Below are 15,287 nucleotides of genomic sequence, written 5' to 3' on the forward strand. Positions count from 1 at the left end.
GTTTCCATGTGGATGCTGTTAAGGTTGCCTGGAATTTGGAGATAAGCCCAGGATTAGTCCTGCTTTAAAATCATCATGAAGCTGTGTTATAGGCCTCAAGTTAAGTTGTTAAATATATTTCTTAGAGCTTACTGGAAAAAAAAAAGTCCCACAGTAACTTACTTTGGTAAGCTTCAAACACCTAAAAGGGAGTGGCTGTTGAAAATTTACCTGCAGGTCTGTAGTTCATATTTTTAGAGATGGCAGACTTATTTTCTGAGGCTAAAACAATATGTTGTTTACCAAGTTTTCTTTATGAAAAATATCCAAATTGAAAACCACTGGATGAGATATTGACATTAAGAAGAAAAAAACTTTGGGGAACTATGTCAATACTCTTAAGGCAGAATTTAAAAAATGTCACCATAATAATTCAGAATTATTGTACATATATAAAATATTTTAGTTTTTTTCTTTATTATAGAATTTTCTAATTACTAAAACACTTAGGTTTGTCAGAAAGAGGGATTCTGAATGATTATACTTATGCTAATAGCATGGCGAAACAATTGGCTTTCCTATTATGTTGTGTGTAGCTACTCTGTTGACTTGGAGGACAGGAAATACAAGGCAGACATATTTCATTAAGGATTATCAAAATTGTATTGCCTTTGGCAAAACAATATTGCCCAGTATCTTGCAGACATATAATGCAAAGGTGTTAAAATGCATGCTGAACAGAACTGGGATTGTAAAGTATTTCTGAAAATAAACTCAAAGTGTAACAATTTAGAAATAAATTTTTTTTAAAAGTCAAATAAACTCAAAGTGTGACACTTCAGAAATAATTTTTTTTAAAACAAAAGTCAACAGAATCCTTAGATCTTCTTTCACTCTAAATTTGTCTAGGATGCTTAATCTGATTTTTAAAGAGTTGGTAAATAGAACATTATGCATTACAAAGTTGTGATTTCTGGCATAATCCAAGGGGAAAAAAAGGCACAAGTAAATTATCACATTGACAGCATTGTTATATAGATATATCAGAATAAAAAAAAAAAGAGCAGAAAGAGTTTCTCTGTCTTAGAAACCCTGTAAACACTAGGTGCCCCAGGATAGGTACTCTGGTGGTAGTGAAAATAATCTTGAGAATGATTCTGCTATGATCGATCTCTTTTAGGATTAGATTCTTAGAATTTTATTTCAATAATTGTAAAATATATTGGTCATTTTTTTACATTAAAGCAGTCCTAATTTCTCCAATATATATTGAATTACCATGATTAGTCTTCACATCTCCTTTATATTTTTGTTGTTGCTCTTTTCAGGTATACATGACAGTAGAGTGTGTTTGACATATTACACATACAAGGAGTATAATTTTATTCTAATCAAGATCCCATTCCTGGGGTTGTCCATGATGTGAGTTTCACTGGTAATGTATTTATATATGAACATAGGAAAGTTATGTTTTGATTCATTTTACTCACATGTTCTTTAAATGATGCATTTCTGGAGAAAGGTGGGTAGGTAGATTTGATGAAACCAAGAAGATCTCCTCAAAAAGTATAGTGATTCTTTAGATCATAGTAATAGGGGAGTATTTGGTGCTCTCATCAATAGATGAGAACAGTTACTTTCCTGCGTGGTGTATGATGCCCTTGGTTTTATGACAATGCTTCATTATACTTCTCTATTAGGAGTCACTCTCTTTCTCCCCATTTTGATAAAAAGCCCAAGACTGTGAGAAGTTACTTGACCCAATGTTACATGGTGAATAGTAGCTATTGGGACTGTGATGATGCATGTTAATTATGTTAATACATTGTATTTTCCCAAAATTCAGAAAGCAGCAGTGGTGCTCCTCACGTCCACACAAGCCCTAAGGTATACCAACTACTTTTATGAGATGAGATCTTATAATCCAAATGAAAATTAGGAAGGAGGCTCTTTCCTACTTTACATAATAAGATTACAATGTATCATAAAAGGTTATTGAAGTGTTTTTGTACCTTCTTTAAAAATTTACATTTGATTATAAAATAATACGGTCGACTTGATGGCTAGTTGGAATAAAGTATATAAATTAAAGCTTTACCAAAGCATTTAAATAGTGATTAACCTTAAAATTTTTCAATAGGAAAGTAAAAAACAAAAAATCACCATTACTGTCCCAAAGAATCCTTTTTCTGCTGTTCTTCTTCACTAATGTTAATTACATTGACAGTCTACTTACTTCCCAGGTAACATTACCTGCCAAACAATGGTTCATCTAAGTTGTTACTGTATCAAAAAGGATTGTGATCTGAGGCCACGAAAATGCAGGTGCCATACTTTCACCTTCATGCACTTTCAATTGAAAAATCCCTCTGAGGAATACTCAGAAAAAAAAATGCTCTACAAACCACAATTTTCTGCTACCAAGTGTTTATTAGTGTACTGCCCCAGGTCAAAATTCTTCTGTAATAAAGAGTTTACCAAGACAAAGTTTATTATGCAGAGAATTATCCAAAGATACACTGATTTATACCTCCTGGTACCAATCATGTTGGATGATCTGCAGCCTAAGATCTTCATTCTTCTTCTCACTTTTAAACAAAGAGTTTTAGCTTGTTCATACATTGTCTTTTTTTTAGTTAATTTAGTAATGGCTGCTTTGAAAGATGTAGCTTTAAATACAAACAAACAAAGAGAATGTGCTATTTAAATTGGTATTTGAAATCTCTAAAAATTTCTGTTTGGGATACTGGCTCTTATTCTAAGCTACACAAGGAAAATCCTCCTTAAAACTAAGCCCAAAGGACCAGGTTGGTAGTTTCACTCTAAAATAATAATGGTAAACAACCACATTTTTGTCATGTAAATTTGAATAGTTATTGATAGGTAACTCCGGGTACTCTGTTAAAGATGCTTCAGTATCAACACACTCAGTCCAGCTTTTACAGAGATTTTGAATAACATGAAAAAATAATGCTTTATTGCAAATTAAATTTCTAGAACTTTAATTAGCCCGTGTGCTTTTAAGATGTACACTCTTCTGAGGCATAAGGACAATATTCAAACAAAATATTTTTTGTCATTCTCACAGATGTAGAGTTAAGTAAACTCTTTTATTCAATGAACTATAAATAGAAAATTATACTCACAAATAGTTGAAAATCATTAGAAAGACTTCCTCCTCTCTCCTCACACAAGCCAAGAAATAGGGACTTTATTGCCCCTGATTAGACCAAATAGGATTTGTGAAGTCCTACCATTAGGAAAGTTTCTAGAATTTTATTCCTTCATGTTATAAATAAAATCGTATGTTATGAAAATATTAAAACTTATGTCAAATTTTCTAATATACTTTTATACCAGATCACTTTGTTATTGTTTAGATACAATGACATGATAAAATAATTAGACTTACCAAGTGAAAATAGTTGTTTGTGTCTCTTATAATTTCTAGTACTTATGAAATAACACGAGCACAGCTTGGAGAATGTGTCATACTTGGTAAATAATAGAGTAGATACACTTTTTAGAAACAGGAACAGGTTTTATAGTTCTGCTTGGATATTTTGCCATTCATATGTGCTTAAAATAATACATTTTTCAATGTTCATCCTGAAGCTGAAGGTAAAATTCAAAGCATTTTGTCAATATCTGTCTATTTTACATCAGAAATGTAAGACAAACTTTTTTATAGTTCTCCAAATGACGTCAATAGCTTCTCATTGTTTCTTTCCCCATCAGCCTACATTTTCTAAAATCATAACAGAGAAAAAACTTCATAATTACCTTTCAGCTGGAATCAGAAAGTCACTATCTGCCTTTTTTTTTTTTTTAAAAAAAAAAAAGCCCTCAATGATTATTATGTGGGTGGTAACAATGTCAGATAAAATGTTATCAGCTGCATCTTACCTCTATCACTGAAGTCATCTACCAGAATGATTTCGGCTATGAGACTCTCAGGGGTTCGGTTAATTATACTGTGTATGGTCCGCAGGAGTGAAGTCCAACCTTCATTATGAAATGGGATGATGACGCTGGTGTTTGGCAGCCTTTCCAGGTACATCTTGTGCTTACAGCTGGAGAAGATGGAGGAAAAAAAACATGTCAAATGCAAAATTATCATATATCTTATACTGCTAATTATTCATTATGCTATCAGATGATGATGAAAATGTGATTTTTGTCTGATACCTTTTAACCAGTGCTTGTGCACTGTAATACTTTCTCTCTTCATTCGTGGATTTTTTTAATGATCCCCTTTCACGATCTTAATAAAAACCATTATTTTACTCTCTTTGTATCAGAGGCTCAAATATGTCAGAATGTTAAAATCTTGTGCTCTTGCTAATATATCTTTTTTCTATTGTTATATAATAAAAATAAGAATAAATGATATAATTGATATAATTTAAAATTGTTTGCACTGAGTGCATGATTAAGTCTTACATGTGTTTCCTGAAGAGTTTTGAAAATTTAACTCATGTAATAATTAAGCTTAATTAGTTTTGACTGTGAAGTGTTTCATTAGCTGGACAGTATTTGTAGCTCTGTGGGGGAAAAATACCCACAGCCTTTCAATAGAATAAATGAAAATTTAATCCTAAGTGACCATGGAAGGTATTTTTTTTTACCTTGTGCCTTTATCAGTTATTTAATCCAAAGTTTTATCATGTTTAACAATATTTACCAGCAAGTAGATATCGATGTTTTCAAAGCAAATTTAAAGAGTTAGGAAAGCTATGAAATGATACCATGATATACACATAAAATGCTGTTATAAACATGGAACTCATTTTAGGAAAACTTAAATGTCAAGAAAATGTAATATATGAAAGATCTGACAGTAATTTCCAAGGGAGTTCAGTGAGACAGAAGCCTTCACATATAATGCACAGATCTGGAAAAGAGTGCTAATGTAATTCAGCACACCTGGTCATAATTATATACAGCCATCCATTCTTCTGAACAATGATAAAGACCCAAGATAATTATATTTCCATATACCAGTATTCAGGATAATTGCAGCTACTGCACAGACTATCATACCTCACAATGTTCTGAGAATGCAAATGGTGTTTTCAAAAAAGCGAATTATTTTTAAAACTTAAGACAAGATATTATACTTATCAATGGCTTATGAATTAAATATGATTTGCATGCAGAACCTATAAATAATCAATAGGCTCATGACTTTAAGTGCCACACAAAATCCAATCAGAAAAAAGGCAGACACAAAGGATGCAAGAAAGGAAGATGGACACAAGAACACACAACCAGGCCTTTCCCTCCTGGAAGTGTTTTCAACAATGTCTGTGTTTATGAGCACAAATTATTATCACACATGAAGTGAAAGGTCCCTTCTGCTCATTTTTTCAATCAAATGGCAATAGCTTATTGATAGTTTAATACAAGCCAGAATCCAAAGTGGAAAATAGTGAGCAAAAGCTAGTTCTTAACTTTAGGACATCTGCAATACAAAGGGAACAACCGAATAAAATCAGTTTAAGTTTAAAATGAAATGTACAGTACAGCTTCAGAAGACGGTGGAGAAGAGAGAGACGCAGATCCAGCAGCTCCTCAGCACCAGATTTATAAAGCAGGAAGACTCCTTCTTAGTGAGGTAACAAAGGAAATTCACTGAAACATAATAGAATTGTAAAAACAAACAAACAAAAATCAGAGAACTACAGAAAGTCATTAACTTGAGCATAAGAAATAATGCTTTAGGTCCTGCCACCTGCAGAGGAGAGTGGGGAGTAAACACAAAAGAGATGTGTGGCCAGTGAATAAAGAAATTAAAAAATAAAGAAAAATCGACCTAGGGCAATATGTGGTTTACAGAGGAAGGCTGGTTTTAATGAATACAGCATTGGTAGGGTAAGAGTCTCATCGGAAACAAATGCAAAGCTGGGCTGAAAGTGTTCCAGGTGGGGAACAAGTGCCACCTTGTGTGGCACAGAAAGCCCCGAATAGAATGGGAACTCATAAAGGAAGTTACCAGCAGCCTACGAAAAAATTCCCAGAGGCTGCCTAAACCAGAGACTGAAATAGGCACAAAGAATGTTTTTCCTGGACCAATCAGTTTCTGGATCCCAAGGGAGAAAAAGAGCATAATAGTTCCCACCCCATTACATCTGTAGTGAAGGTGGTTACTGCAGCCACACAAGTGCATCTGCACTCCAGGGCAGATACCTGGTAATTAATGTCCATAGAAGGAAGGTTAACTCAGTGGAGGGTAAGTCCTTGCACCCTAAAAGTGAATTTTCCTGTAAGTCCCAGGGATCCAGATATACACCAGAGATAGAAATCTGCACAACAACAGGAGCAGTGGACCAAATACCAAATAACCATCAACAGAGTTCCAAAAGGCACCAAAGTCTAAACCCTAGCAACCAGAAACTCCAGTCTAGAACTCTGCCTCACTCCTGCTGCAGGATAGCACAAATCATGAGCACTCATAGAATATCCCACCCAATACTGGAGATTGGAGGCTGAGAGCTACTACACATGGCTGGCAGCAAGGAGAGGGAACAAGACAGTGGCCAAAAATACAGAGCCAAAAATAAATACAAAGACTGAAAATCCTTCCCTGCCTACAGATTTGACCATCAGAGCCAAAGCAAGCCCTCTCTCATTAATATTTGTTTTTTGTTTTCTTTTTCTCTATATTCTCATTTTTTATTTTATTTATTTATTTATTTACAATATTTTTTTAGTTGCCAATGGATTTTTAACTTTGTTTATTTATATGTGGTGCTGAGGATCGAACCAGGGCCTCACATATGTAAGGCAAGCACTCTAACACTGAGCCACAACCCCAGCCCAATTTTTAAAATTTTTTAAATTTTAATATTTTTAAGATTGTCAAACATTATTTCATTGTAAAGTGTTATTTTTCACTTTTCTTATTATGCATAATTTTGTGTGTAGTTGGTTGTGCATGTGTGATTGTGCATGCTCTCACTGCACAGATAAATTTGGATACATATATGCATTTATATACACATACTATATATAAATATATATGTGATACATTGTATATATGTATTCATATAACTTTACTTACACATTAATTGTTCTCTCCTGTATGTATTCATTATTTAACCTAGATTAGATTTAGATGAGATTAGATTTAGGTGAGCATTTGAGTTGGTTCAATCTTACCTTTGCTGGTTGATTCATACCTAGGCTCTGAGCCCTCCTATCTTCCCCTCTTCTTTTTCTTTCCCCTAGTAAAAACCAAAATTTCCTGTTTCCTCCCCCTCTGATTCTTTTTTCATTACTTTCAGTTAATTTATTATTCCTTTTTCTTACAGCATACACCTGTTCCCTATTTCTTGACTCTCCTCTGATAATTTTTCAAACACTTAAAATTTTCTCTTGCCTTCCCACCATATTTTATCCTATTGTAATCCCACTAAATAATCAAAATTATACAGTTTGGGGGACAGACAAGATGGCGAATTAACCACAAGTGAGTTTTCTTACAGCTCTGTGAGTGGGTCAGGACTCAAATAGCAAGAAAACTACTTTTCTGGGAGGTGAGTCAAAGGAAAAACCACTCCACTGATACTCAACATTGGACAGAGAGCCTTGAAGTCACGGAGATTTGGGGTACATCAGACAAAGCTAGGGAACAGAATTGGAGGTGAGCTCCCAATGGGAAAGTGTGGAGGGGAAAGGGGACAAGGTCTGAAAAGATCTGTATCTTGGCATGGGCACGCCCAGGATCAAAGAGACAGTCCACCTTGGGCCAACCCAAAGACTTTTTAGCCCAATAAACTGGTACTCAAAAGTCACTGTTTGCCCCCAGTGTAAGGAAAACTCAAGCTGGAAACTTTAATACCTCCCTGAGACAGTGGTGGAAACTCAGACCAGCAGCTTAGCCCCATGAGTTTTGAGCTAAAATCAACACATGAATCCGGAGATCTAAAGTGAGCCTAGCAAATCAGGAGAATCTCTGACATGGAGAATTTCTGGCATAGAGACCACTTTGTCTGGGGGGTAATACAGATCAGAAGAGCCAGAGAAAGCTGATGCCCCTCCCCCACTCCATTGAACTGGCAGCCAACAGCCTCAGGATCAGCAGCAGGGAGAAACTGAAGGGGGCAGGGTGGAGTGACTGAGCTTAAGGCTCAGAAACAGTCCTGGAGAAGCCAAAAAAATGCACAACATCCTAGAAAAACAGAACTGTTGAAAGAAGGATTCCCTCTTCCCAGAGATGATGATGTATTGCAAAGAGTAGTTGCATACAATCCAAGAAGCAGGTTGATTCATTAATACCAGAAAACTCCCCACATAATAAAACACCTGGGATAATACCAGACCAAATCCCCATCCTTAGGAGCTTCACTTGCACCAACTCATTGCACAGAACCTACAGACAATACCCAGGAAGTTAAGCTGCCAGCATCTTCCACAGTTCCTCACACCATCTGCTGAGATGGGAAGCTGAGAAACAAAAAGGCAGTTTGGCACAGACAGTGGGCAAAAACTCTCATTGACTATTTTGTTTTTGTTATGTTTTGATTTGTTTTTAAGTGTGTTCTGATTGACAAATGATGGACCTTTATATCTTTGTACACATACATATTTGTTTCTGCTTTTTTTCTTAATTTTTATAATTTCTTGAAGGTAACTATTTTTTTGTTCTATTTTTTTTGAAAGTAGGGTTTTGATTAACATATTTTCTATTGACTTTTTATTGACTCCTTCAAAGTTCTATTTTCCTTTGTTTCTATTTTTCTCTTTTTTCTTGCCAACAGCCAAACCCTATTGCTGTCTCTCTGAATGTTGATTGTTACAATAATTGGTCATATCATTTCTGAGTATTGTAACAATCAACATTGTAGATTTTATTGCAAGAGCTATTTGGTTTAATGCAGTAAATTGTTTGCATCAGTTGTTATTATTATCGGTCTCCCCCCTAAACCATGAGATACTGGAAACTTTTAGGGACCCCATAATTCCACAAGATAGAAAGCCTATTGCTTCAAAATCAACTGTTGGTTTGGCAGACATACAAACAACATTTAAAAAGCAAGGGAACAAATTACCTCAAACAAACAAAATACAGCCAAAACATTGACACCACACTGGAAGACATATCAGAGAAGGAATTTAGAATATTTATACTTAAATTGATCCATGAGGTAAAGGATGATGTAAGGGAGAAAATGCAGAAAGCAAAATATTATTTAAATAAGGAGATAGACATTCTGAAATACAACCAAGCAGAAATCCTTAAAATTAAGGAATCAATAAACCAAATAAAAAGTTTATTGGAAAGTACCATCAGCAAACTAGGCCACTTTGAAGACAGTCTCATGTATTGAAGACAAAAAATATGATCTTCAAAATTTGTTGACCATGAAGAAAAGATGATAAAGGACCATGAACAAAACTTCCAAGAAGTATGGGATAACATGAAAAGAGTAAATTAAGATTTCATTGGGATAGACAAAGACTCAGAGATATAAACCAAAGGAATGCATAATCTTTGAAATGAAATAATGTCTGATAATTTCCCAAACTGTAAGAATGAAATATAAAATTAAATACAGAAAGCATTCAGGACCCAAAATATACAAAATTACAACAGACCCACACAAAGGCACATTATTATTAAAATGTGAAACATATAGAATAAGGATAGAATTTTAAAGGCTGGCAGAGAAAGTCACATTTAGAGGAAAACTAATTCAGATCTCATCTGATTTTTCAACCCAGGCCCTCAAAGATCTTGGAATAATATATATCAAACTCTGAAAGACAATGGATGCTAGCCATGAATACTATACCCAGCAAAATTAAGCTTCAGAATTAACAATGAAGATAAAACCTTTCATGATAAACAAAGTTAAAATAATTTACAAGAAAGCCTGTACTACTTTGCATACTCAACAATCTATATCATGAAGAAAAAAATAAAAAATAAGAGTAAAAACAACAAAAAGGAGGCATTACACTAGGAGAATAACCATTCAAAAGAAAAGCTACTTCAAATTAAAAACTGAAATAATTCAAAATGACAGTAAAAAATAATCATGTCTCAATAATAACATTGAATGTAAATGGTATGAACTCATCAATCAAAAGAGATAGTCTGACTGATTGGATTAAAAAACAAGACCCAACAATATGCTGTCTCCAAGAAATTCACCTCATAGGCAAAGACATCCAGAGACTGAAGATAAAAATATGTACCATCCACATGGATCTCCCAAAAAGCATGGATTTCTATCCTTATATCTAATAAAGGGGACTTCAAGTCAAAATTAATCAGAAGGGACAAGAAAGCCATTTCATACTGTGTAAGGAAACTATACATTAACAATGCATAGTAATCTTAAACATTTATGCTCCAAATAATGGAGCATACATATTACATACACACATATTATTATGTACACACATAATGGAGCTTCAAAGAGAATCTCAACAATAGCAAGAATCAAATAGATCACAACATAAAAATACTTGGTGACTTAAAAATTCCTCTTTTACCAAAGGATAGATCTTCCAAATGAAAACTAAATAAAAAAGCTATAGAGCTAAAACTACAATTAATAATTTAGACTTCACAAACATAGGTAGAATATTTCATCCATCAATGACTGAATACACTTTCTTAGCAGCACATGTGACCATATCTAAGGTCACAAAAATACAGATAATATCTTGAATTTTATCAATAATGGAATAAAATTAGAAATCAATAATAAATTAAAGAATAGAAGCTACTTCAACACCCAGAGACTAAATAATACACTATTGAATGATAAATGGATAGCTAAAGAAATCAGGGATTAAAAAAAAATCATTAAAGCTAAATGAGAACAGAGATACAACATATCAAAATCTCTGGGACACTATGAAGGCAGTTTTAAGAAGAAAGTTCATTGCATTGAGCTCATTCATTAAAATAATTGAAAATCACCAGATAAATAACCCAAATTCCAATCTTAAAAGCCTAGAAAAAGAAGAACAAACAGACATCAAAGCAGTAGAAGACTGGAAACAATAAAAATGAGAGCTGAAATTAATGAAATTAAAACAAATAAAAAACAATTCAAAAAATTTATGAAATTCAAAATTGATTCTTTGAAGAAGGTACAAATTGATAAACCCGGGCTGGGGATGTGGCTCAAGCGGTAGCGTGCTCGCCTGGCATGCATGCGGCCTGGGTTCGATCCTCAGCACCACATACCAACAAAGATGTTGTGTCCCCCGAAAACTAAAAAATAAATATTAAAATTCTCTCTCTCTCTCTCTCTCTCTCTCTCTCTCTCTCTCTCTCTTAAAAAAAAAATTGATAAACCCTTAGCAAAGCTAATGAAGAAAAGGAAAGAGAAAATCAAATTACAAAAATTCATGATGAAAAGGAAATAACATGAACACCACTGAAATATAGACAATAATCAGACATAAATATAAAATATAGACAATAATTTTATACTACAATAAAATAAAGAATTTGAAGACATTAATAAATTTCTAGACATATGACCTACCCAAATTGAATCAAAACATACAATATTTAAATAGATCAATTTCAATCAATGAAATTGAAGATTCAATCAGAAGCCTACCAACAAAGAAAAGCCCAGAACCAGACAGATTTTCAGCTGAGTTCTACAAGACCTTCGAAGAAGAACTTATACCAATCCTCCTCAAATTATTCCATAAAATAGAAAAGTAGGGAACCCTTCCAAACTCATTGTGTGAAGCTACTATCACCCTGATACCAAAACCAGACAAAGACACAACAAGGAAAGAAAACTTCAGACCAATGTCCCTGATGAACACTGATGCAAAAATTCTCAATAAAATAGTGGCAAAACAAATACAAAAACATGTTCAAAAGATAGTACACCATGATCAAATGGGGTTCATTACAGGGATGCAAGGTTGATTCAACATACAGAAATGAATAAACATAATTCACCACTTCAATAGAAAAAAATGACATGATTATCTCCATAGATCCAGAAAAAAAACATTTGAAATAATTCAGCATCCATTCAGACCCAAAACTAGGAAAAGTTGGGCTATTCAGAATATATCTCAACATTGTAAAATCTATTTATGCATAACCCGAGCTCAACATCATTCTAAATGGAGAAAAATTGAAATCCTTCCCTCACCCCGAAAACTGGAACAGGATAGGGATGCCCTCTTTCACAACTCCTATTCAAGATAGTCCTTGAAACTGAAGCAAGAGTAATTACACCAAAGAAAGAATTTAAATGTATATGAATAGGGAAAGAAGAGCTTGACCTATCTGTATTTCTAGACAACATGATTCTGTACTTGAAGACCCCCCCCCCAAAAAAAAAACCTCTTCTAGAAAGCTTCTAGAACTTACAAATGAATTCGGCAAAGTAGCAGGGTATAAAATCAACACCAGTAAATCAATTGCATTCCTATACACCAATGATGTATCAACTGAAAGAGAAATTAGGAAAATTATCCTCTTCTCAATAGCCTAAAAAAAAACAGTACTTGGGAATTAATCTAACAAAAGAGGTGAAAGAACCCTATCATGAAAACTACAGAACATTAAGGAAAGAAATTGAAGAAGACCTCAGAATTTGGAAAGATCTCTCACGTTTTTGGATAGAAAGAATTGACATTGTCAAAATGGCCATATTCCCCAAAATGCTATATAGATTTAATGCAATTTCTATTAAAATCCCAACAATATTCTTCATAGAAATTTTTTTAAAAAAGTAATCATGAAACTCATTTGGAAAATAGAGAGGCCCAGAATATCCAAAGCAATCTTTACCAAGAAAAGTAAAGCAGGAGGTATAACAATACCAGATCCTTAAATTATATTACAGAGCTATAGTACAGACCACTTCATTAGCAAAAAACAGCATGGTATTGGCACCAAAACAGACATGAAGACCAGTGGTACAGAATAAAAGATACAGAGACAAACAAATATAAATACAGTTATCTCATACTAGACAAAAGGGCCATAAATAAACATTAGAGAAAATATAGCCTCTTTAACAAACAGTACTAGGAAAACTGAAAATCCTTAAGTAGCAAAATGAAATTAACCCTATCTCTCATCCTACATAAAATTCAATTCAAAGTGGATGAAGGACCTATGCATTAGAAGAGACACTCCAAGCCTACTAAAAGAATATGTAGGCTCAAATCTTCATCATGTTGCCTTAGGAACTGAATTCCTCAAGAAGACTCCTAAAGCACAAGAAGTAAAATCAAGAATAATTAAATGGGATAGAATCAAATTATAAATCTTCACAGCAAAGGAAACAATCAATAATGTGAAGAAAGCGCCTACAGAATGGGATAAAATCTTTGCTACCTGCATCTCAGATAGAACATTAATATCCAGAATACATAAAGAACTCAAAAAGTTAACACACACACACACACACACACACGCACACACATTCCTTAGAAAACTTGAAATGGAACCATCACTTGATCCAGTTTTCCCACTCCTCAGCCTATACCCAAAGAACTTATTATTAGCATACTACAGTGACCAAGCCACTTCAATGTTTATAGCAGCTCAATTTGCAATAGCTACGCTATGGAACCAATGTAGGTGTTCTTCAACAGATGAATGGATAAGGAAAATGTGATATTATATATATATATATATACACACACACACACACATATATATATATATATATATATATATATATATACAAACACACACACAAATATTACTCAGCCATAAAGAAGAATGAAATTATGATATTTGCTATAAATTGATAGAACTGGACAATATTATGCTTAGTGAAATAAGCCAATCCTAAAAAAAAAAAAAAGGACAAATGTTCTCTTTGATATGTGGATGCAAAAAGGGATGGTAGGGAGGGAAGAACAAAAGTCCATTGGAATAGACAAAGGGGAATGAAGGGAAGGGAGTGGAAGGGGATAGGATGGAAAGTAGAATTAATTGGACATAACTTCCCTAGCTTTGGATTTGAATACAAGACCAATATAACACTGCATCATATAAAAGCACAAGAATAGAAGCATAGTTAGAACAAGTTATACTCCATGTGTTTATAATAGGCCACAATACATTCTACTGTCATGTATAACTAAAAAGAACAAATAAGATTAAAAAATTAAAAAATAAACTTTTGGTTATAAAAATTAATAAAAAAGAAATTATATCAATTATATAATTCCTACCCCATTCAAGTTACTGTGGATATTAATACAGTGGACAACATAGTAGATACCTGCTGTTGAATTCCTGATCTAGTTCATGGTTTTTATGTTGATATTGTTGTTAAATCCTGACCCCACCATTCTATATGTGTGGCAATTAGTGTTACGGATGTCAAAACAGACACTGGATATTTATCTTAAGGCTGTCCATCTTTTGCTAACATTATACTGCTTCTAACACCCCCTTCTCTAAGATGGGCTAGAAAGAGATTGGGACACTTTAAGCTCACAGGGTAGTGATCCTAGTATTGAGAGATTCATCTCAACCAAGCAGCAGTGAATCTCATGTCCCACACAATCTAACCCCATCTGAGTCTTATTATTACTCCAATTCAAATAATTGAGGCAACAAAAATACCCAGACCAACAACAACAAAAAACCTTCAATGAAGAAAAATTGAGAGGGACCTCAGGTCACATCCCTTGACATCTATTCATATATCAAAAAGAGTGAGAAGTCCCAGAACAAATAAAATAATTGTACACAAAAGGACACACATAAAAATGAGGAAGGGGAAACATTCTCAATTGAGGTGCAAGTCCAAGACTCCTGAAAACATGAGAAAACATATAAAGAAATCTCTCCCCAAAATTAATTTTTAATTTTTTTTTAAAAAAATATTTTTAGATGTAGATGGACACAATACCTTTATTGTTTATTTTTTTTTAATGTGGTGCTGAGGATAAAACCCAGTGCATCACACATGCCAGGCAAGCACTTTACCACTGAGCCACAACCCAGCCCCTCCCCAAAATTTATAATCACGGAACAAATGATCACACTGATATTGATGTGAATAAAATCCTATAGAAAGGTTATTAAAATAATTGATTATTAAAAAGTTCAATGAACTAAAGGAAGATCTAAGGAATGAATTTGGAGAGCAAATCCAGAAGATGAAAGACCACTTCATTAAGAAAATAAACAGTGAAAATAACCCATTAGAAGTCCTAGAAATGAAAGACATGATCAATCAAATTAAAAATTCTCTTGAAAGCATCACTAAAAGATTAGGTTGCATAGAAAACAGAACTTTAGTCCTTGAAGAAAAGGTATATAAACCAGAAGACACAAAATGCTA

General features: G+C 33.7%; 1 protein-coding gene across 1 annotated transcript in view; it reads right to left on the reverse strand.

Moving 5' to 3' along the window:
* The window catches only part of Galntl6 (polypeptide N-acetylgalactosaminyltransferase like 6), a 1,042,003-nt gene that overhangs the window by 581,194 nt on the left and 445,522 nt on the right, over positions 1 to 15,287 (reverse strand). The window contains exon 4 of the mRNA XM_026389751.2: positions 3,886 to 4,052. Coding sequence (XP_026245536.1) covers positions 3,886 to 4,052 — 167 coding nt within the window. The remainder of the gene's footprint in view (positions 1 to 3,885; positions 4,053 to 15,287) is intronic.

The sequence above is a fragment of the Urocitellus parryii genome, chromosome 14 (genome assembly GCF_045843805.1).
Source record: "Urocitellus parryii isolate mUroPar1 chromosome 14, mUroPar1.hap1, whole genome shotgun sequence".
NCBI classification, from domain to species: Eukaryota; Metazoa; Chordata; class Mammalia; order Rodentia; family Sciuridae; genus Urocitellus; species Urocitellus parryii.